General features: G+C 35.6%; 1 protein-coding gene across 5 annotated transcripts in view; it reads left to right on the top strand.

The window, feature by feature from the left end:
* Positions 1-2983: 2983 nt before the first annotated feature.
* Positions 2984-25785, top strand: part of LOC137405578 (phospholipid-transporting ATPase IF-like) — a 58093-nt gene continuing 35291 nt past the window's right edge. For all 5 annotated transcript variants that reach the window (XM_068091873.1, XM_068091872.1, XM_068091876.1 and 2 more), the window contains exons 1-11: positions 2984-3108; positions 5857-5982; positions 7777-7866; positions 10075-10158; positions 11598-11705; positions 15311-15439; positions 16457-16676; positions 19399-19480; positions 22651-22825; positions 24999-25080; positions 25172-25287. In XM_068091873.1, the coding sequence (XP_067947974.1) occupies positions 3055-3108; positions 5857-5982; positions 7777-7866; positions 10075-10158; positions 11598-11705; positions 15311-15439; positions 16457-16676; positions 19399-19480; positions 22651-22825; positions 24999-25080; positions 25172-25287 (1266 nt within the window). In that variant the 5' untranslated portion in view covers positions 2984-3054. The remainder of the gene's footprint in view (positions 3109-5856; positions 5983-7776; positions 7867-10074; positions 10159-11597; positions 11706-15310; positions 15440-16456; positions 16677-19398; positions 19481-22650; positions 22826-24998; positions 25081-25171; positions 25288-25785) is intronic.

The following is a 25785-nucleotide window of genomic DNA, read 5'->3' as shown; positions in this document are numbered from 1 at the left end:
TCTATTTTTGGCATTTTCTTTGTTTGGCATAAAATAATTTTTTCTATTAATAAAGGAGGAATAAGTCTTATAAAGGGTCAGCGGTGCAGATAAGGGACAAGAGACCAGCTGACCAAAATGGATTAGAATCATGATTGTGATTTACATTTGCATATTAATTTTAAAAAATAATACTTTTTTAAATTAATATGCAAAAATTTTTTAAAACAGCTGATGAAGCTAGAGATTTTTTTCCTATTCAATCAGCTAGGGCTTTGAAACCAAAGCATCGAGCAGCGAGCATACGCGTATGAAGTTGGGATAAAATAGGCCAAGAAATGTAAAAATGCATTGCTTTTACAGCGGCTAACACCCGCCAAGCATACACAAAATAGGATTTATTAATATAGAGTTTTCTGCTCTCGGCTATGGTCAATGTTAATCAAAATCTAATAGCAGATAATATATGAATACAAACTCGAAAACAGGTGAAGCGTTTTGGTGTTGAAACAGTGATCCACATAAACAGACCTATTCTGTTAAGCGGTAAGTATTTATCAAAAACTGTCAATTGCTGTGACATTCATCAAGTATCTGAACAAATAAAGAAAAATGGCCTCTCTCTAAGGGAACAGTGTTTGTTAGGTATCCAGGAATTTTAACTTATAGACAACTAGCTGTGCTACCCGGCGTTGCCCGGGTAATAAAAAATGTATATCAACTATTATTAAAAATTAAATGTATATTCAGTAGTATTAAAATATGTTTATTAACTATCACCATACATATTTAAACTGTTTCCTCATCCAAGTGGGTGGTCATGTCTACTCAAGCTCCGGTCCCCTACCAGAGACCTGGAAGTTTGAGCACATGCCTCAAGATCATAGCCATTCCTAACACATATCTCTGCAACTCTACTTGTGTTAATTGTTGCTGGTATTTGGGTCAACCACATTTGATGTGCAAGTGTTATTGCACCCTACGCACTAATGATTAACAGAATTAGTTGTTCATACATGCCAGCACTTTTCAACCTTCTCTTTAAGTGAGAGATATTTTTCCACTTTTCTCATTTTGTTGATGGCTACGTTGTAGTCATTGAGTACTGCTATATCTATTCTAGTAGCCCTCTTTGTCACCTACTGCAATATCTGGCTAGTTTGCCAAGACATGCTTGTCGATCTGGATGTAGAAATCCTAAAAAAGCTTAGGGCAGTCATTCTCATTGACCTTATCAGGAGATACCCACCAGTGTTGTGGTTTATTGAGGCCATACTCATTGCATAGACTTCTGTACACTACATAGATCTGTGACATGATTGTACTTTTCTAGGTTCATTGCACCAACTGCATTTAGAATGGTTTTTAGTGTGATAGACATGTGTATGAAGCTTCTAAACGGGAACACTTGCTTCTGCGCTGTTATGATTAGCGACTCTGTATTAACCGTTAGGTCACCTCAATTCATACACAATATATACATGTATGTTTGGTGGAGGTCGCAAACCTCAGATAATTGTCAGTGGTAGGCACCATGGAAAAAATGTTTGGCGTGCCAGGCAGAACCAATGGGTCTCTTACAGATAAAATAAATTTAGACTGACAGCACAAACCTTTTTCAGTGCTACATTATGATTGAATATCAGAAATTGGGCTACGTGGGAAGGATGCCACAACTGTAGATAGAGCCTGCCTTTGACTGTAGCTGAATTGCCTCTGATTGCTAAAAGGTTTGTAGCACAGAAAAGCTACATAGTCAGGAAACAAGTAATATAGGGTTTGAGGTAAATGAAATAAGGTGACAGATGACCCAAATGACGCCCACCAATAAAGAATGTGTTCCTGAACATACTGAGGTGGCGCAGACGACGCATTGTGTCGACTCATCTGGTGGTGAAAACATGCACCTTGAACCTGATACTCAAGGGTGAAGGAGCTTAAAGAAAAGCTCTCAGCTGCAACTAACCATAAAAACAGAAAACCATTACAGAAAACACCAAGGCCATACCTAAAAAGTTGCTAGAATTCAAATCTATCCCGATGGAATCAATCATTAAGACTAATGCACTAATCTACAGTAATGCAATCACCATTCTAAGAGAGATGGTTATTAAGTCACTGTCAGCCAGGTATCACACCATTCCGTCCAGGCCGACGAGGCCTGAAAATATAATCAAGGGCTTCCGCAAGTAAGTCGGCAAACTCAGTGAAAGATCAAACGACAGTTTGGAGTGTTCAAAAAAGAAGCCACAAAAAAGCTCTACAATTTGCCAAACAGCAGCTGATAGTCCTCTCTGCTCAACTAAAGCAGTACACCCGAGAGCGGAATAATAAGAATGAACAAAGAATTCACCCATAATTCACCAAGAGTGTATATCCTGTTAACTGGTGGGCTGCAGAGGCCAATACAACATCCTCCCAAATGTAGCATCTCAAAGCACATTTGGAAGAAAGAGGTTACCCATAACAATGAAATACAGCCAGGGGCTGTATATCATTGCCCATAACAACACTGTAGAGGGACTGTTGATTGGCTGAAGAGGCTCAAAATTTTCCACCAACACATTGTGTTTCATCAGTGTGTATGAACAAGTACTACAAATACTGTTTTACGTGTTCTATTCTTTTCAGAATAGTGTGACCGTTTTCATTTGAAGATCATAACCGGTTCATAACCTTCATTATTTTCCGTATTTGCTGCTCAAATACTGAAGCGTACTTAGATAAGGGCGAGTTATTATTTTTAGTTAGTCCGCGTCGAACACACAAGATGTTCTATACCATGCAGGTATTTTACGTTAATACGATAAGTTCGATTTGTATAGATTAACTCTATGACAATTTTAATTGTGATTTATTTTATACAGATTTAATACCAATGTCTATGCGTTGAAATAGTTTAGGAAACTGTTTTGGCCAGATCAATGTACATAGAGGCATTGCGCCACCTTTTACAAATGCTAGGCTAAAGTACGGAAGATCACAAGGAATTTGTTGTCGACCTCCGTAGGGGTTAATAAAAGTTGGTAGCTTAGTTTATAACGAAATAGGGATGTTGTACATGTAGAAGTAAAGATGCGCATCCAAGAACGGTTGCTTGCATGCGCCCGAAACACTCCACTTTTAAAGGTATGACGAATTATTTACAGTTTCTAGAAACTAAAGCAGTATGAAATATTATTGCCTGAAAGTTAGTTTCTGATATATTTCCTGTATATATTAAGACACAGAAAAACAATTGCTTTTTCTTTTGTTATGTTTTGGTTTTTATTGCAATTATAGTAAATCTTTTGTCATCAAAGCGTGTGTTTAAGTGGTGACAAGACCAACAAGTTTGTACAGTGTAAATACAATCTAGGCTTATTAAGAGTGTTTGACAGCTTGAATATTAGAGTTTGCGGCCAAACAAACGTATCACAAAAACTTAATGAAAGATTAAATGCTTTTCCGTACTTTAAAGGAGAATAATCATTAATGATAGCTTCTTTCGGGTTATGCGTTTTACACTTCCAGTAAGAAGCACTGGTTTTTAACCTATTAGGAAACACTTTTGTTGTATTGCGCTCAACTTTTAATTAGCTTTTGAGTTTGATATTTAAAATTCTTTGTGGTTTTTCTGGTATTTTTCAATTAATATTATTATGTTATGCCATACCATTATGTCTTTATTTCTACTTTAGATTTGCAAATACAAGGGTTTCTTAAAGTGCAGGTGTCACTGATAATAGTCAACCATTTTTTTTATTAAGATTGCTTGGGATTTTTCTATAGTTTGATATGTGAAGTCCTATGATATTTACAGTTTTTATATATTTTTTTATCCCATTTAGTGTGACCGATATGCATTAGACAGCAATTCTATGCAGGTTTTTTGAAGCACTTTTGTGTAGCAAAAACAAGTCAGTTTCATTCCGCATGCTGAAATATGAACTCATAGAATAAGTCAAGGATATCAGACTATGATAAAAAGTAGCACCACAATATCTCTTCCTCATTATCTCTTCTCACTCTTTTTTTTCAGTCTCAACCTTTTGTTCTACCTTTCTAATCGTCCTTCCACTCTTCACTCTGATTCTAACCTAGCCTTTATATAATAACGCCAATGCACTTTCATTTCCAAGTGTAAAAGTTATCAGCATGTAACAATAGAATACTATCAAAATAATACATGGCAGGAGCTAAGGCGGCATCTGAAGAGTGAGACAACATATTATTAGTCTATCAGTTTTAGAGGCTCACTTTATTCTAAATGCAACTTCATCATATATTGTCAAAAGTTTTTGGCATATTTTCTCAAATGCATTTTGGGAGTATACAGCATCCACCAAGTACAAATATGCAACATTTTGCTAACACCTTATGTAATTAATATTTTGTGATTGGCTAAGCTGGCATGCAGAATAGCTTTTTTGGGTCTCTCCTTTTATCTAGGGTATCCAGATTCAAAGGGTAGACCATTTTTGATATCTGATGTCTTTCTTGTGGAATTGAATTTAAATTTTACTTATTTTTTTCATACAGAATACATGATTCATGTTTTTTATGCATCGTTCACACTCTCATGAATGTACTTTGCAGACATAAATCACAATTACCTTGAGGCAGGTTAATAATTCATTTATGAGCTGCACGGATATCACTAGTACACCAACTGCTTTGGCAAGCAGGTTTAACGATTTAGGTGCTCCATCGGGTCCTAACTGAAGTTCCATGACAAAAAGTCTTTGGTTAAAAAACTCAAAGTATTCTGGCTGTTAAGATCAATTGGTTTGAACGGGTTTACCGACAAAGTTATGACATCATTTTGATGAGATTATGAACTGCAATAGTAGATTAAATACAAGATTTTAAAATGATTTAGCAGTAAGCCCGATGTTACTCGGGATGTCTTTCATTTCCAACACAAATTGTTACATCTCTTTCATGACAACAATCTCTGAACATGTTCATCAAAAACAATCGTCCTGAATGCATGCGAAGGCGCATTCCTCTAATCTCTAGTCTCTAATCATTATGTTGTTTAATGTTGTTATCATTCTCAGACAACTAGGTGATAAGTTTGTATTTGATCAATGCTATTGATGGATTATGACACAGTAGGCAGATACACTTATTCACTAAGTTTATCTGCCTACTGCGCTTGTGTTATTTGCCGAGTGTTTTGGTCGTCTTATCTGCTGGCTGTTTAGGTCGTCTTATTTGTCGAGTGTTTTGAAACATCTTCTACTTCAACTCATGTCATGAAAGTGATGCAAGAGTTACTCGTATGCTACTGATAGTTCTACTTTCTGGTGGAGAAGGAAAAAATTATGTCACAATTATTGTTTTGCTACTATAATGTAGGGTTAGAATAATTTTTCTATTATTGTAGTAAATAGTTAGAAATTTTTGCTATGATGTAAAAATAAAAAACAGACTTGTGAATCCTTTGTTATTATTTGAGCATTGCAAATTTTCCCTGAAATATTGTGTCTGTGATGTCTTCTAGTAAGTGGCAAAAATAGGTAAATTAACAGACTAACATATTAGATTACTAATAGTATAAAATAACATTTGTTCAGCGTTGGTTTTAGTTAATGTTCATGTACTTATGTTCCAGAAACACTCGGAACACTACCAAATATGGCTGTTTACAAGTCCTATGTAGCAACCTAGTAATAGTCTTCAGGAATCATTGTTACCAATATTTCTCATAAGGTGTCTTCAAAACTCCATCACTCCCAATGAAGTTCTCTGGTTTATACAGTATAACCACTTATATGCATATAGCCATTACCAACATACTAAGATCTGCTGTCGAGCTTATTGGCACATAAATACTCGCTATCCTACATTATATAGTGATTGTAAAGTTCTTTTTGTGTCCATTCATTTTAGAAATGTGTTGCTCCGGTTCGGCCCGAGAATCGGCTGGTGTTCATTGGTAGGAAATTATGTGAACTGGATGGACCAGACGCGATTGTCCCTGAAAAGTTTTGTGATAACACTGTCACCACAACAAAAGTATGACCAAATGGATGCCATGTTTAAAACGTTTTACACCAAAGCCTTATCTTGGTGTTCCTGTACTTGGGTAGTTAAATTTTTGTTTATCTGCGTTTAATATGGTTAGTCCTCGAGTGTTTTATAGCTGTGAAAGCACTAGCTTGTCATGACAAACTGTTGTGTTGTTTTCACGGAGTTGTCCCTCGTCAAGCGGAGCGAGCGAAACAACAGCTTGTCACAATACGCACTGCACCTGATGCACCAGCTGCACTGAAAGGGAGTTGTTCTCTTCCGTCTAAGCGGCTTGGCTGCGATGTTAGGTCGGTCGCTCCATTGGTAATCATAACGGATTTAGCCCAAAAACTTATGTAGAAAAAAATAAGATAACGACGTTTAACCAGAGACCAGTCTCGCGGTAAGCTTTCGTAGAATTTAAGAACTTAGGCAACAACAGCAACTAAACATGTTGTTATTTGTGTGCTCAGTCAGTTTTATTTGTATTTTTGTATCGGTCGGTTTTATTTGTTCTAAAGTAAATTCAGTTTCATTGCTGGCTCATTCATTGTTTTTATTTGAGTAAGATTATAAATAGATAAGTTATGTTGATGCCGAAATTCAGTTACCATGGCCTCTGCTACAGAAGTTCAACATTAGCCAGAACAGGCCACTACAGTATGACTTTTTGCAACCTCAGTTACAGTTTAAAGATGGCTTAATGTTAACGTTTTTATCTTATTTTTTTTCTACCTAAATTTTTGGGCTAAATCCGTTATGATTAGCAATGGAGCGACCGACATAACATCGCAGCCAAGCCGCATAGACAAAAGAGAACAACTCCCTTTCTGTGCAGCTGATGCATCAGGTGCAGTGCGTATTGTGACGAGCTGTTGTTTTGCTCGCTCCAGTCGACGGGGGACAACTCCGCACAAACAACAGTTTGTCATGACAAGCTATGAAAGCACATGCACTGTAATTGTATATGCTTTGCATAGCCATAAGATAGGTAAAGCGACCATTTTAAAAGTTTGCTTGCATGCATTCTAAGCTCGGTCTGAGTGAGAGTTTCTTGTTAATAATATGGTAAAACTATGTCAACATGTTTATCATGGGTTCAGTTTCTAACCAGCTAGTTTTGTCTAGTAAGAAGGTGTTGGACACAGCACCACCAATGTATTAGTTAATAATACTCTGTTGCTAGTGCGCATTCCAATGTGGTACTCTGTAGGCTATATTGTGTTTGCGTGTAAATATATTAATCAAGACAAATGTGACAGGTCAAATCATTTTCAATCCAAATGAGATCAGATCACCTAATAGTTTCTTAGGCCTGTGTAATAGAGAAATTTCTCAGTTTTTCAAAACTGTTTGCGGAATTTAAATCGAAGCAATTTAACTTGAGATACAGTTTTTTATCGAGGGTGATGTTGGTCAATATGGTCAACACAACAAACTGAGGAAATTGTCTTTAAAGATGATGGACTGGATTTTAAACAGTATTATTTGTTGATGTTGAGGAAGGTCATAGTCCCGCGCGCTACAAACATTACATTCTCATGAATGTTGGAAATGACTTGGCTTCACAAAAGTCTAAGCTACATTGACAATTTTCACTTGGGGATCCCATTGTGAGCTATATGAAATGCCTCATTTGTATTGAAATAGATATGGCCTGTCACAAATATACATTATCCTTAAAATCTTCTCACATGAACTGTGTTCTTACCGGGCAGCCTGAGGAGTATATATTCTATTTTACAGTATGTTTATTTATATTGTAGTTAATACGCTGTTGTTATCGGTTTCCTGTTTTAGTACACTCCATGGAATTTCATTTTCAAGAATCTCTATGAGCAGTTCATGAGAATAGCCAACTTCTATTTTCTCATTGTCACTTTCATCATGGTACGTAACAAGTTATACCCAAATCACATTTCTTCTAATTTGATATCAAATGAGTTAATCACTGATTTGACTAAAATCAAATCATTTGTGCCATATTTACAAACTAAATTATTGAACTGATATACATGATTCGTAACCTGATTCAATAAATTGTCATTTTTAAATATTAGACAAATGTAAGAAGGAAGCAGAAGTTTTAAGATAGGAAGGTACTACACATAGCATAGGTCTTAAATAGTAGCAGGTGCTACCCATAGCATAGGTCTTAAATAGTAACAGGTGCTACCCATAGCATAGGTCTTAAATAGTAGCAGGTGCTACCCATAGCATAGATCTTAAATAGTAACAGGTGCTACCCATACCATAGGTCTTAAATAGTAACAGGTGCTACCCATAGCATAGGTCTTAAATAGTACCAGGTGCTACCCATAGCATAGATCTTAAATAGTAACAGGTGCTACCCATACCATAGGTCTTAAATAGTAACAGGTGCTACCCATAGCATAGGTCTTAAATAGTAACAGGTGCTACCCATAGCATAGGTCTTAAATAGTAACAGGTGCTACCCATACCATAGGTCTTAAATAGTAACAGGTGCTACCCATAGCATAGGTCTTAAATAGTAACAGGTGCTACCCATAGCATAGGTATTAAATAGTAACAGGTGCTACCCATAGCATAGGTCTTAAATAGTAACAGGTGCTACCCATAGCATAGGTCTTAAATAGTAACAGGTGCTACCCATAGCATAGGTATTAAATAGTAACAGGTGCTACCCATAGCATAGGTCTTAAATAGTAACAGGTGCTACCCATAGCATAGGTCTTAAATAGTAACAGGTGCTACCCATAGCATAGGTCTTAAATAGTAACAGGTGCTACCCATAGCATAGGGCTTAAATAGTAACAGGTGCTACCCATAGCATAGGGCTTAAATAGTAACAGGTGCTACCCATACCATAGGTCTTAAATAGTAACAGGTGCTACCCATAGCATAGGTCTTAAATAGTACCAGGTGCTACCCTTACCATAGTTCTTCAAAATTAGCTGTTTGCCATTTCAAAATTTTCTGTAAGTTTTTAAGTGGCTTCAGCTTTGTAACATCTTGATATTTTACCATTGAATACTGTAACGTTGTTAAGCATACCTAAGGGTTGTTTGAGACATGAATACAGTGGTCAGCTAAGTCCATGCTAAATTTGTTTATGTGGAAACCATCCACACTCTGATTGGCTTGTTATAGCAGCAAATTTCGTAACATCCCTTTTTGTTATCTAATGCTATCAAGCGCTAACAACTGAAAAGTTTATTATATGCGTATAGTAGACGATATTAAGGTCTTTTAACTGAAGCTGTTTGATTTTAGAAATATCTATTTGCCATTATTTTTATGTTTGTTAAATAAAGAATAATTAATGCATGTCCAAGTTTGTGTTGTGTGAATCGCTTATAATTATTATAAGAGAATTAATTATTATAATTGTTATTAGAATAATTATTGTCTTTGAATGTTTTATTATTGCACTGATTCTGATTGTGATAAATCCTCTATACATGTTAGTAGTATGTATAGTAATAAGTATATGAAGCGTAATATCAGACACTGAACTCAGTTGAAGATCGGAAATTGACTCAGTTGATCAAACAATAAAAGCATTCAACTCTGGGAAGTGCTGTATTCCCTGGTTTATTAGCCTCCTGGAGAATTTAAATTCACCCAATCTTATTCATTCTAGGTCATTGCTTTGTTTTCTTCCTTTTGTCAGCTAAATTAAGATGAAACGTCTTAAATTTCTGGCTATCATCTAAATGTTAAATCACAGGAGTTTAACTTTCAGTATACCGGTAGTAGATTTAGTAGTGTTGAGCCAGAAATATATGTCCTAGTTTTGAATTCCGATGTCTCCCACTGTGTACAAAAAAGGTTTCATTCAAGTTGCATGCACTTATACTGTTACAGAGTGGAACTAATAGTCAATTTGGTGACAAACACAATGATGTATTGAAAGTCTAAACTAATAGTCAACAAATTCTAATGCCCCCTTGCTATTTTAGAAAATCACTAAGTATAATACAGGATTAATCTAAAACATTTTGCTGTTTCGCCCAAATATACTGAAATCTACTGAGGGTGTCTAAGATACTGAAGTCTGATTTGAACACATTTACACCATTTCTTTTGTCAAGTGTATCTCTTTTTCTTTTGCAGTTTTTTGTGCCTAACACGCCAGTAAGCCCACTAACCAGTGCTATACCCTTAGCATTCGTGCTACTTGTCACAGCAGTCAAACAGGTGAGTTCAGGTGTCACAGCAGTCAAACAGGTGAGTCCATTTGGTGCAGCAGTCAAACAAGTGTCGCAGCAGTCAAACAAGCCAGTGCAAGCCCCAAAGCAGTTAAACAGTTGAGTGCAGGTATCACAGCAGTCAAACAGGTGAGTGCAGGTGTCCGAGCAGCCAAACAGGTGAGTCCATTTGGTACAGCAGTCAAACAAGTGTCGCAGCAGTCAAACAAGCCAGTGCAGGCGCCAAAGCAGTTAAACATTTGAGTGCAGGTATCACAGCAGTCGAACAGGTGAGTGCAGGTGTCTGAGCAGCCAAACAGGTGAGTCTATTTGGTACAGCAGTCAAACAAGTGTCGCAGCAGTAAAACAAGCCAGTGCAGGCCCCAAAGCAGTTAAACATTTGAGTGCAGGTATCACAGCAGTCAAACAGGTGAGTGCAGGTGTCTGAGCAGTCAAACATGTGAATGCAAATGTAAAAGCGAAGAATACTTGCATCTTAATGGAGCTGTAGCGGCATGTAAAGTCAGGTTTTCTAATTATATCTAGCACCTGACAGATAAAGTTTTATGCTTCGACTCAGAAAAGAGTTGTTTATTTTTCGCTTTGTCAGTAGAAATGAAAAAAGAGAGCCATCTAAGTGAGCCTTAGCAGTGTAATGATCCTTGCTATCTATTATTTATTGACGAGTTAAACAATAAGCTTAACGTACCGTACTGAAGGGCTGGTCAAGACGCAGGAATCTGTATATACATGAAAGTCCTTAAACTTTAGAAATAGAACTACATAAATGTAAGTATGAACTGTGTGAGCGACAGACATCTACATTAAAAAATGAAAGAAATACACATCATTGATCTTCTGAAATAGTTTGATTCCTACTATTACTAACAGACACTGGCGCTGTTTGTAGACACACCTCGCTGTTTGTAGACACACTTCGCATGTTGTTTACAATGAAATTAGATTTTAATGACATCGAATGATCCGGAAATTGGTAAATCTACATGTATGATGTATGTTTACATTTATTTGAACTCCAAGTATTGAAGCTATCAGTAAGCTATTGCGTAATTTGTGTTATATAACCTGCTGTTCAATGTCGACCGTACAAATAGACTAAAAAACAGTTCGAACTGTCTCATGTTCACCTTGCAAATGCGTTAACCATGAAAAAAGGAACGCTGTCTGAAAATAATATGAATGCTTACTAATGGAATATATCTATTCCGTCATTTTTTACTATTTAATTTCGTTTGTTGACAAATTTTGACATTTAAAAATGTTATTGAAGTTATGCCACATGGCTACACTAATTTGATACCGAGTTTGCCCTCTATGTATTTTGATAAGTTTGAAAATTAGAACAACGGTGTCAGACCTCTAAAATTATTCAAATAGATTGAAGCATCTTTCTCTTTTCTCAAACTTTGAAATTTTTCGTTACATCAGGCATATGAAGACTGGCTGAGGCGGAAGGAAGATGAAGTTGTGAACTACATGCCATGTCAAGTTGTCAAGGATGGTAAACTTGAGACCGTGAATTCTTACGAAATCCAGGTACATGCTGGTTTACATCAAAGAGTTATTTCCCCCTAGAGTGATAACTACACGAGCGTTTCCGGTACCAACAAGGAGCGTTTAGGCCCCGCCCCTTTTTTGTGCTAGTCAATCGTAGTGATTGACTAGATCAATAACATCAGCCATGAGAAGGGTTAAACAAGGATCATGAATTTCCAGTTAAGATAGTAATTAATGCTCATATTAAAGAAATGATGATTATAGTTTATTACTCTTATATATGCTTATTATTTAAAGCAATTCAATACCTACTAGGGATCGCTAAACATATTATGGAAATGTTTACTTTTTCATATCCATTTCCATAAACATATTTCCATAATTTTAGGGAAATGGATATGAAAATTTTATTTTAGAAATATGGAAATGGTATGGAAATGGAAATAATATGGAAATGAATTATGGAAATTTTATGGAAATGGAAATAATATGGAAATGTTACGGAAATGGAAATAATATGGAAATGAAGTAGGGAAATGTTATGGAAATGGAAATAATATGGAAATGAATTATGGAAATTTTATGGAAATGGAAATAATATGGAAATGGAAATAATATGGAAATGGAAATAATATGGAAATGGAAATAATATGGAAATGGAAATAATATGGAAATGGAAATAATATGGAAATGAATTATGGAAATGTTATGGAAATGGAAATAATATGGAAATGTTATGGAAATGGAAATAATATGGAAATGTTATGGAAATGGAATTAATATGAAAATGAATTATGGAAGTTTTATGGAAGTGGAAATAATATGGAAATGAATTATGGAAATGTTATGGAAATGGAATTATATGAAAATGAATTATGGAAATTTTATGGAAATGGAAATAATATGGAAATGGAAATAATATGGAAATGAATTATGGAAATGTTATGGAAATGGAAATGAAGTAGGGAAATGTTATGGAAATGGGAATAATATGGAAATGAATTATGGAAATGTTATGAAAATGGAAATAATATGGAAATGAATTATGGAAATGGAAATGAATTACGAAAATGTTATGGAAATGGAAATAATATGGAAATGAAGTAGGGAAATGTTATAGAAATGGAAATAATATGGAAATGAATTATGGAAATGTTATGGAAATGGAAATAATATGGAAATGAAGTAGGGAAATGTTATGGAAATGGAAATAATATGGAAATGAATTATGGAAATGTATTATGGAAATGTTACGGAAATGGAAATAATATGAAAATGAATTATGGAAATGTTATGAAAATGGAAATTGTGACATACACGTAATCCCTGATACCTACATGACTTGCAAAGGCACTGAATAGATAGTGTTAAGTGAGTTAATGCAATCAGTTACTCATAGATAAGATAGATAGTCATACTGGGGTTGTATTACATTGGTGTGATGGGAAGCTAATTGACTGCCATCAACTATGAGCTGTACTACCCGAGTTGCTCGAGTAATAAAAAAGTTTTTGGTCAGAAAATTTATTTTTATATAACATTGACCATTCTAACTTTTAAACTTCATATCATGAGAAAATATTTTAAGTAGTTCAAATGAATTAAAAGGAAAAAGAAAACAACTGTAAAGGTTTTCAAACTTTTTCAAACAACTACAACTTTTAAATTTCATATCATGAAAGAAGTGTTTTGTTGAAATAAATTAGGAAGAAAAATAAAACTGTAAATGTGTTTAGATGTAAAATAATTAGCAAGTAATGGCTAAATATAATCTGTTTAGCTATGATTACAATAAAAAATTATTTAATAAATAAAGTAATAAAAAAGTCTATTTTATTTTTAAATAATTATAATTTAGTATAATTAAGTATAATTTATTTTTATTTAACATATAACAACATTCGCCACTCTAACTTTCAAACTTTTTGCTTGCTTACATCAAGCAAAGATGTCCACTAACTAGTGGACATCTTTGCTTCAAGCTAGTCTATGTATTTGATTGATATGTATTGAAATCTAATATTACATGCAAGGGCTGTTTGTGAACTGTGGTGTCAATGAATCACTCTATCACCATACAATGTCAATACTTTCAGTTGATGTAATACAACCCCAGTATGACTATCTATCTTATCTATGAGTAACTGATTGCATAACTCACTTACTTAACACTATCTATTCAGTGCATTCCCATGTCATGTAGCTATTGAATTGCTTTAAATAATAAGCATATATTAGAGTAATAAACTATAATCATCATTTCTTTAATATGAGCAATAATTACTATCTTAACTATGGAAATTCATGATCATTCTCATAGCTGATGTTATTGTTCTGTCAATCACTACGATTGACTAGTTCAAAAAAGGGGCGTGGCCTAAACGCTCCTTGTTGGCACCGGAAACGCTCGTGTTGTTGAAGGCACAGTTATCACTTTAGGGGAAGATAACTCTATGGTTTACATCACACTTGCATTATTTCTTTACGGCCGACAAGCGGTGTTTTTGACGTTTGAAGTATATAAGATAGTATGTTTTGTGACTAGCTTTCGCTTTAGGCAGGGACCCTCTAGGCTAGAATCTTTCATGGTTAGCACTTTTCAGTCCAGCATATCTTGCGGCCGGCAGCTTATAGGCTATATCTCGTTACTGCAGTATTTAGGATAGAATGTCTCGTGACAGGTCACTTTCCGTTTTCCCTGTGACCAGAACTTTCAGGATCTGTGGTGAGCAAAAACAGGACCTTGAAGGATCTGTGCTGAGATAAGATCGGGCCTTGAGGGTTTGTGTCAAGAAAGAACAGATCCTTTGGCAGCTGTGCTGAGAAAGAGCGGGTTCTGGAAGCCACGCTGAGCATGGACAAGTTATTCAGCAGCTCTGCTCAGCAATGACTGGTCTTTGAAAAACTTTTTGAAAGAGTATTGGTCTTTGAGGAGCTGTTCTGAAAAAGAACAGGTCTTTGAGGAGCTGTTCTGAAAAAGAACGGGTCTTTAAGGAACTGTCCTAAGAAAATATACCAACAGGTTCTTGGGAAGCCGTTCTGAAAAAGGATGTGTCCTTCGAATGCTTCCATGAGAAAGCTTGGGTCTTATTTATGTTTTGCTGAGCAAGGATGGGTTCTTGAGGATATGAAAAGCTGTTTTGATAAAAGGACAGGTCCTTAGGGAGCGGTTCTGGAGAAAGATCCCTGAAAATCTGTACTGAGGAATGTTGGGTCTGTGATGAACAAAGACGATTCGTTGAGAATCTGTCATAACAAAGGATGCTATTTCAGTATCTGTGCTGAGCAAGGATAGAAGATGTTTTGAGCAAGAACGAGGCTCTTGCGGTGGGCTCACTTCAGTATTTTAATATCTCTCACGCTTTTGCGAGAGATGTCATTCAACAGTAGTTTTGCATGGAAAATCGGAATGCTTCAGCTCAGATTAATGTGTTTTGTTAGGTGTTAGAATATTTATTTTTTGTTTTTCTTACAAATACTGCTGAATTTCTAACTTTTAGTTCAAAAGATAGTATCTCATGTACGATAAATAAGCGTAAAGTCAAAAATCAAAAAGTCAAAGTCAAAAAGTCGTAGAAATCTGAAACTCAATTGACCTCATTTTTTGGTACAAGTGAAGCAGCTTTTCTTGTTGTCTTTAAAAGGTTGGTGATATAGTGAAGGTGAAGGACAAAGAGCAGTTTCCGTGTGACCTCGTTGCCTTGTCTAGCAGTGATGAACAGGGTCAATGCACCATACAGACAGCTAACCTTGATGGTGAAACTAACCTTAAGGTTTGTTAATAATTCCTTAGTATCTTCAACCTTGAACTACAGCCTTTTTAGGTTAATAATCTAAGACCAATTCGACTACTTCCCTTCCTAGTACAAATATCATCAATGCTGTCGCTTGACTGCCCTATTGACCACTGCTGTAGTACAGTACCTCAAAAAATAATACAATGACAATACAATAGTCATCCGGCTTTATTGGTGTCAAATCAGGCAGCTAATACAAGGAACTGTGAGTCACTAAACCTACTTTGTATGTAGTTATGCTTAAGCACTTAGCTAAATACAAAGTTATTTATCTAACTATTGTAAGGGTCTGTAGTACATAAGTCTGATTTTTTATATCCAAGAAATGTGTTTAAATGTTGTCTAAACAAAAATGTTGAATTTCTAATATTGTGTGCCTAAAAATCTAAAATACAACTCAAGTTTTCAATAGTTTTCCCATAAGGCTCATACAAATTGTTGTTCAAGTGAATTTAAAATAATAGGCATGTGTCAGAAAATAAACAAGTGTTGCTTTCTAAAGTTGTTGGCCTCTTCTCATCATTGCTTTCGTGTATCTACATTAATACATCTCACTTGTCATTGTGTGTGCGCGCACTTTTGTAAATGATATGCATTTCCATAATTTATTACCGATTTTATCCAAACTTACACGCATATGCTCCCGTGCCTTGTGCCAGGTCAACAAAAACATTTGATTTTAAAACTTCGTCTGATTCTAAGAACCAGCCACTTAACCACCAACCTGTTGGCTCTCTGATATGAAAGCACAGAAATCTTAGTCACCGCCAGGTTTACCGCTAGTTCTTACTAATTTACCTCTAGAGCATCGACACTAAATTGCTGTTAGAGTGACAGCACTGAAATACTTTCAAAGTGGTCCACTTCTTTGATAAAAAGGATAGTACACCTGATAAGCAAGTTGGAAATTATGATTGCTTCTGGTTCTCTTAGATTCAGTAGTGTTAAAAGGGCTCTTCTTTCTATAAACCACTTTAATCATTGTTTATTCAGACTTTCCTGTGCCTTCCGGACACATGTCAGGCAAACACACCTGGCAAGTTGGACTCTTTGCGAGGTTTTATCGACTGCCAACAGCCAATCACCGACCTATATAGGTTTTTAGGCAAAATGACTGTTTATAAAGAGGATTCCTCTCATGTGACGAAGGCTTTGCAGGCGCATAATGTCTTGCTGAGAGGAGCTAAGCTAAAACACACAGACTATGTATTTGGTAAGGCAGCTCATATCACCACTCCTATATATAAGTAGTTATCACACTTCAATTTTTTACATTTCTAGCTTTTTCACTCTTTACTGACTACTCTAGGTTGTTAAGCTAATATTGTATATGCTGTTTTAGTAGAATGTTTGACACTGTCAGTTGCAGTGCTACGTCACAATCCCTTAGTACAACTCAGGGATTTTTCTCTATTTACAGAGTGCAGCAGTTACAAAATTAAACTTTAAATATCTTTAGCTAATATATGTAAACTGGAGAAGCAGTTACGCTAATCTATTATGCCTAGTTCACAAGAGGACAAATCTTCAACTAAACATAGGATGAAATTTTGCAACGAATATTGTTTGCGCAAAGACGATTGATCCGGTAAGGTTCCGTAGTGATCAAACAATGAGGTTTCATAAAATTTTTAGGGGAAAGGATCGATATGATTGGGTAGTTATACACTTTTAGCGCTTTCCTATTGGATGAAACTAAGTTTATGCTATTCACCTATATGCTATTGTTTGCAGAAAAGTAATGGTGGTCTGCCTCGGACCAAATTTTGCTCATGTTATCTTTGACTAAATTATAGAGTCGAACAAAAGGGCCAGAAAAATTTTGTGATGACTGACCGTTGAGATGAAATTAATGTTTCGTCTCAGGTTTTACTGGAGATTCGTCTTATATATCTATATGTATAAATGTGAATGCCTGTCATCATTCGTCTGTCTAGTTATAGCGATAAAATGTTAGTAAGGAAAAATCCATTTCACCGAAGATTTGAACTCGCAATATTCAAATTGCAAGTCAACAAATATTCTCGCGTAGCCACTAGGCTAAGCCATTATCATCATTTTCAAATCTAAATATGTACCTTTTATTATTAATTAATAATACCTTTTGTGATTGTGTTTCTTTTGGAAATATTTAAAAGCCAGTTCAAAGTCTGTTACCAATTTTTTAAATTTATAAATGTGCCGTTACATTTCTATTCTCCTAAGGGCGATAGCTAAATCTACAAAGTACTAAGACAAAGTACCCTTGTGCGCTTCACTGCTATATGTTTGTATCAGTATTGAGAGGTACCAGTATCATCCATCAAAACTTTGTACTCAAAATTTTGATAGATAGCTTGTGGTGGAACAGTAACCTTTTTTATGCACGCATTTTTATGTATTCTTTATTATTATTAATTCAACATATTCATGATTTTGATTTTGTTTTATCAGTTCATTTTAGTTGTATCAGTATCAACATCACTTTTTATTGTAATTACTGATTAATTATTTTACATTTAAACATAAACTCTAGTTTTATTTTTCCGCTTAATTTATTTGAACTACCCAAAACACTTTTTCCATAATATGAAGTTTAAAAGTTAGAATGGTAAATGTTGTATATGTTAAATAAAGATAGATTTTTTGTGCAAAGACTTTTTATTACTCGGGCAACGCCATGCATTCAGCTTGTATTTTATACTTGTCTACTGCTGCCAGTTCCATAACCTGTCGCTGTCAATCATCAATAGATCTTAGTTTTAATCAACAGCTAAAATTGATGTCCAAATTTATAACTTAATAAGCTGGAGTCACTAATCAGTGAGCTTGCTTTCATCTCCTTTTAGCACACAATACCAATAATATCTTAAACTGGAGGTTGATATGAATGTCTATTCTTTTTACATTACTATTTCTATGGACGGATACAATATTAATTTAAGGTTATCGTTGTTCAATTTTGATGCATGAATATTTATTCATAATATCTTTTTGGGAAGATTTGTAAATTGGTGATTCAATGTTGTTTTGTAAAATTTTAATCACACATTTTACCATTTAATGTTGTTCGAATTACGTTGTGCGATTCTCTGTGTGGTTTGTAGCTTATTAATCAAATCTCAACATACAAGGTTACGGTGTTCCCATATTTACTTTGTACTTCGAAACCGTCATATTTGAATAATTGAATGTTCTTACAAGCCAATGTTGTTAATTGTGTAACTCATTGCAGATAAAATAAATAGATGATAAATGCTCCAAGTCATCATGTATTCAACGAATTTCTTACATAAAACTATGTGAAAAGTAAATATCAATCAAAACTTGAATGTAAAAATAAGTTATTTAAGAACTAATTTGTAAAGCGATGTTGTTATCATGACTTAGAAACGTATTAAAGGAAGTACAGGGTCGGTGATAATGTGAGTGTTGAAAATTAGCTCTCCAACTTACACTTTTTTGTGCCGGGTTTTTTTTGTACCGGGTTTTTTGTACATATGACTATGAGTTTGTGAAAAATTTCTCGGCATACATGAAAAATTACTTTGTATAGTGTGATCAATATTTGCACAAATGTTGTTGTGTTGAAAAACTTATATATAGGCGTGATGTAAATGGTTGTAAATCATTGTTTGAATGTATATATTTTAGTCAACATAATAATGCAGTAGACTAGTTAGAATTAATTTCAACATCATGTAAAGTCATTGAGTGTATTTAGAGAGCAAGCAACTCTAACCAGCATCCCTCTATGTCCAAGAAATGCGATAATATGCACTTCTTAATATACTCTCTATCCTTGTAGACCTTCACAGAAAGAAATGTAAGATCATACTATCTGTTGTTCCCTAGTTCACTTTGTTTATTGTTTTTTTACAGTTTGGCTTGTGCATGATCACTGCTAGACTATTTTTGTTTTCAAACCCAGTGCTGTACCGTCTGCTGGATTGTAGGATGTGCCGTGTATACCGGTTCTGACACCAAGTTGGCCTTAAACTCTGACATCAAGTCTGGCAAGAGGTCGTCTGTTGAAAAGTGAGGCACTTGATGCTTGTAGTTAAGATGCACAGGCTAGTAAGAGCTTGACATCGGTCATTAGATATTTGACATTTGACAGATGTCGATGAGACTGTGTGACATGTGTTGAAGGTCTCTACCAAGGGGGACTGCAATGAGCACTTTGGTTGGTTCAAGTTGCCAGTCGATATGGCATACATTAAAATGAGCTACTGGATGTTAAACAGGGCAGCTGGGCAGTTCACCCTTTTGCAGTTTTTCATTATTAACTCTTCTCAGTGTGTCGCAGTAAAGCAGTGCTGTATAGGAAATATAAAAAATGAAAGCCATTGAGGTGAGCGGCTTAGCGAACAGTTTAAAACTGTCCCTGATTTTGAATCATTGGAACCTAAGCTATGGTACATTGAAACATGATTATAGCGCATTAGAATGTCAACTTGTTGTGTATCGCATTTATTTGCATTAAAAACTAAACAAAAAATATAAAACACAGGTTTTAAAGTAAAATACAGTGTCCCCTCAATTTTCCTAAATTTTCTTGGATTCCTATAAAAAGGTTATTCTTGCGGTTTATTTTGTAGCCTAGATGACTTTCGCAAAATGCGCAAGTGTACGGTTTTATTTTTGAATTACGAATGTATAAGAGCCAAGTTCTGTTTTATGCAAAAGCTTCAGAGTTTCCAATAGCTTTCATTTGTTGCCAGCTGTTTCACCGTTGTCTTACATTCTGTCTTACATTCTGTCATGTTCTATTTTTGTCTTTACAATCTTTCTTTTCTTGATTTGTGATCTATGTTCTTGTACTTTGTAGTTCTTTTTTGTTGAACTTTTATTGGAGCATTTACATGTGTAAGGATTTATGTTGTTTTCCGCCATTTACCCAATGATCTCTTCTGCCATCTACCCCATGATCTCGTCTGCCATTTACCCTATGATCTCTTCTGCCATCTATCCCATGATCTCTTCTGCCATCGGTCATTTACCCGATGATCTTTTCTGCCATCTACCCCATGATCTCTTCTGTCATCTATCCCATGATCTCTTCTGCCATCTATCCCATGATCTCTTCTGCCATCTACTCCTTGATCTCTTCTGCCATCTAACCCATGATCTTTTCTGCCATCTATCCCATGATCTCTTCTGCTATCTGCCCCATGATCTCTTCCACGTCGTATCTTGAATGCGAATGACAGTCTGACTTCTTCCATCATCAGTCATCTCCACTACCTACTTCCTAGGTCTCATATCACCTCTCTCTCTTTTGATCATATCTTTGAAGTTGCGTTCCTTGAGAGCGGATGACCCTTCAATTACTTGCAAAGCTATGATTATTTTCCCAAGAGCTCCTTACGTTGTTTTGTGTCACAAGTCTAAGGGTGGCTGTTTTAGATAATCAGTATTTAACCAAAGTCGCTTAAAGTGACAGATTTCAAATGAATTAGAGCTGTTTAAATCCTTGATTCAATGTATTTTAACGAAAAATTTTCATCCATATAAACCAATTAATGTTCAAATAAAAAGTGAAACTGCAATTAATGTAGTAACTATGTTATTTTCTTTACAACATTTAAACAACCTCATCAGCTTGTGGTACTTCTATTAAAACGTCTAAAATATAATTCTTTAAGACAAAGCAATTTGTAGTCATTCTAAAATTGTTAGGAGGTCACCTGGTACAACTATAATGCTAACAAGGGTGATTACGAAGGAAGTGATCTCAATTGTTTCTATGTCTAAATTTTTTTCGAAACTACGCATAATTTGTCTCATACACTACTAGTGTTATAAATGGTTCAGTAACATCTAGTTCACAAAAGCCAAACTGAAAGAATTGACTTACCGTAGATATTTGAATATCAGTCGAAAGCAGTTTGTTTCAAAGCAGGACTTACAGCAGCGCAAGTAGATTACGTATTTCACTATGTTTCCCCGTCTAATTTGTCATAAATTCACGAATAGGTCTATAGTCTGCAATGGAAACTTCATAATTTCAACTCTTCTTGCTAGCCAAGATAAGCTTACAAGGATTTTCATATCCGCAGTAACATTGTGTCTATGAGTCTTTCTACAATGATTCCTAAATTCTAAATAAGCCATAGACTCATCCACATATCCTATAGAGTTCTTGTCAACCAAAATATTGAATAAAAATAACTTTTCACCAACTTTTCTCCACTCAATATTGATGGAGCGATATAAGGAGTCATCTAGACATGAGCCATCTAGCCAGACTCTGGCTAGATGGCTGCCTTTGTGGTCCCATACTTTACCTCTAATGATAACATGAATACTGATGAGAATGTTGTTTTCAGTCATGAAACAAGACTGGAAACAACATTCTCCAAACAGCATTGGTTCCCAAGCTCTGAGGTTTGTAGCCATCTTGAATAGTGCGTGGCATATCATTTGCAGCCTAGTATCGCTTATTGGACGCGCACATTTACTAAAATCAAGTGAATAATAGAATCACCCGTCTGAGATTAGATGAACTTGGCTCTTATTATTATTAATATATAAAACGTATATATATATTAATATAATTAATATATATATAATTATATATAATATAAAATGATAATGCAATAATTTCAATTTTTTTCTATTTCACTTCATAAGGTTACAAATGTACCTCTTTTTCTACAATATGTTTGAGTATGCTGTCAATGCAACAGGTTTGCCCACGATTGAGGGATCGGCTTCAAGCAATGCACCATTTCTTAGTCATGTCTGTAATCTTTACTATTATGAAAGCAATTTCCGTCTGCTTGTTCGGAGCCACGCTAAGAGCATTAGAAAAAAATTATTTGCACAGGAATCGCACAGTTACCTCGCTTTGTAGCCAAGCGCGCTACCAACTGCCCCACTGGACCACTTTGCAACCTTATGGAATAATTACGTACATACTGGTTATTCATGATGATCTCATGATGCATGAGAGACTCTCAGCGTACTAGTTACTAGTACTTTATTATTCTCTTGGCTACAAGTTGAAGTCATTATCACTATGCAGTGCATAGAGCGTACTCGTTTGCTATAATTAGTGCATGATTATATACAGCTATAATTATATAGCTGTATAGGTCCTGCGATATATAGGTTTCCACTAATCTTGTTTTAAGCGACTTCATCAGCATAGAACATTTTTGAAGTTGTCTTCTCGCGGATAACTATATGGCTTTTGGTTACAGAATGCTGAATGCCTATCTGATAGTCTTCATGGTGTACATGTTTCTCCAGTGTGCATTGGCTACTCTGCTTAGACATCTTTCTCTTGCAAATGAATGGAGAAATCCTGATGGCACTAGAGATCAGTGGTACATACCGTTTCTGTTCGACTACAACAATGAAGAAGGACGAGCCACGGTAAGCTAAAGGTGTTGACTGTACAGCATTACAGCAGCACCATCTGGTAATTTGTGTGCAGTAGTCAACTAACCCTAGATAGTCCTTGTGTTAGCTGAAGCTGGAGTGAGGGCTAGGCACCAAGATGTTTTCTAATTTACACTTGCGATTACATTATCTATAGTGTGATTGTTGTGACTTTCAAAATGTTATTCACTTGTGTTTGAGCATCACTTGAAGGTTATTATTGTCTTTGTATCACCAGTTTGAAGTTGTCTGCTAAGCTGTGCATTTAAAGGCCTGTCATTTTAGTTTTATTAGAGCCTTAGTGCTAGACTGAGTATTTCAGGAGCTAGGAACTGTCACCAGGAAGGCATTATACTACGTATTTATATGCTAGATATATTAGTTGAAAGATTTAAAAACTTGGACTAGGAAGTGGTATGATTATAGCCTAAACCACAGAGCAGTACGGGTTGATGTGGGCTCCTGCCATCCTCTTTCCTTAATTTTTAGTTTAGCAAGAGCTGTGTCTGTCTGTGCGTAGCCACGGTTGAATGTTGGAAAAAAGATTGCATTGTACTGGATTTGAACTCTCAGCACTCGGCTTGGTATACCGACGCTCTAGATTTTAGAACCTGCGCCAATCGACCACCTTCCCACGTTTAGGAATGATTGTGTGTACAGTTATGACACCTGGCGATCTTTTACGGCGAACTAGACAGCAGGGTATTACTAACTGAGGAATCTAGATCTTGGCTTTTATAAATCTTAGCCATTGTATATGACAGAACTATGTAGGTAAACAGAGGCCATCAGGAGCTACCTATGTAGGTAAACACAGGCCATCAGGAGCTACCTATGTAGGTAAAAACAGGCCATCAGGAGCTACCTATGTAGGTAAAAACAGGCCATCAGGAATTACCACGTATCTAATTTGATTATTGAACATGAAAATAATAACAATGATTCTAGAGTGTTATTTTTTTCTTGTACTTTCAAGATGCCTGTTCTGTCTACACTATAAGTTGTGGTTACTAGCGGCAATGATAATAATATAGAAGTTACAAGGACATCAGCCATGTAACGAATGAGGGAGCAGACAGTTGATTTAGAGTTTGGGAATTCTGTTGTTGTATTTTAGAAGTAAAAAGCAGCTTGCTTGGCTGTGGAAAAAAGCAAACAAGCTGAGTTAGTAAAGACCTAAGCCTATTATTGCTAATATGTATATTATTCTTTGCTAAAAAAAGGTTGACACATCATCTCTCGCTGCCAACTAACTCATTTATTTTTTGCATCTATAAAACTAAGCATTTCTTTACTCTACACCTTGTATACTAGAAGGAGAATTGGGGCTGCCTCAATGGCTGCCATGTGTACATTCGTTTCATCGGTTGGCGTTTATACGTACAGTCAAACATGGATAACTCGAACTTCACGGGACCGAGCGAAAGTGTTCAAGTTATCAGAGCGTTCAAGTTATCAGAGCACTGTCACAAGTCCATGTATTTATTTATTAGTAGATACTTGCACATATACAAACTATAATAGAAATCAAAAGCATAAATGGCTTGTTGCAAATTAAATGCTTCTAATGTAAAGTTTAAAACTTTTTTATTAAAAAGTATAGGAGATTTTTCTATCACTTGAGATTGTTTTGTTGTTTGAGGTGATGTTATTGCCAGGACGTTTTTTAGATTAAACTTGGCAAAACTTGATCGTTGTTGAAATGCTCAGAAGAAAGGACATCTTTTTCTTTTGAGCGTTTTAACCAAGATCAATTTTGCCGATTTTTCTTGAAGTTTATGCGAAGGTCACCTCACTTTTCCATGCTTCCGAAAGGCGATCGCTAAGCGGATGTTTGGTAAAAATCAAAATTCACTAAACCTTTAGAAAAGTCGTTGACAAAAATATTTTGCCGATGGTGGTAGTAACGACGCTTATGAATTACGAAAAGTTGAGGTTTACCTCCATGGCTTGGAATAAAGTGATTTTCTAAAGCGATAACAACCGTTTCGGTAGCCGTTGGACAAAAAACAGTTCGAGTTATCTATAGCAATTTATCATTACGTGGGAACGGACCAAAGAAACCATTCGAGTTAACCATGTGTTCGAGCTATCCGTGGGCGAGTTATCCATGTTGGACTGTATGTATACCTATTGTACTTGTTACTATATGTTATTACCTTTTTAGTCGATGCAAGGCTTCTTCGACTTTCTCTATTTCTACATTATCTTGAACTACGTAATTCCGATCTCCCTCTATGTGACGATAGGTAAGCTCATGCAATCTTTATAGCTCATTTTACATTTCTTGTTAGCATCCTTTTATCATCTTGTTGTTTCTGACTATCGCTTTCCTTGTAGAACTGCAGAAGTTCTTTGGTTCTCTATTCTTCACCCTTGACATTGATCTCTATGATGCCCAGATCAACGAGCGTGCAAAAGCAAACACATCAGATCTGAATGAAGAGCTAGGACAGGTACTCTTGCGATGTTATAGCTGCCATTTGTGTTCTCAATAAAATCAATTTTCTTTGTAGTTTTATATATACAAGATTTATTGAATCCAATCTTATGTACATGTAGTCGTTATTTTTGTAATTATCACTGATATACTAGCGCCAGTTTTTACACAAACCTGCCTGGCTGTTATGTTACTAGCCACCCTTTTTCATATATTTAAGCATTTTTTACAACATGTGCAGACTTCTTGCTGTGCTCTGAACATTGTATTCACATTGTCTTATCTGCATAACTAGAATCTCACTTTATGTTGCCATATTTCCCCTTCACAGACTAAAGTTTCCAGTCCATTTTGGTTTATATAATTCTTTCTAAATTGAAAAAAATTTAACAAATTTGTTTTCTTTATTGGTTACCCACATTTGGCACTGACTCTGCTCTGGTTACCCACCAGAGCAGAGTCAGTGCCAAATGTGGGTACTCACCAGAGCAGAGTCAGTGCCAAATGTGGGTAC

Source organism: Watersipora subatra, chromosome 10 (assembly GCF_963576615.1).
Source record: "Watersipora subatra chromosome 10, tzWatSuba1.1, whole genome shotgun sequence".
Lineage (NCBI taxonomy): Eukaryota > Metazoa > Bryozoa > Gymnolaemata > Cheilostomatida > Watersiporidae > Watersipora > Watersipora subatra.
Note: the sequence above shows the minus strand (reverse complement) of the source record. Positions and strands in the feature narration are given on the sequence as shown.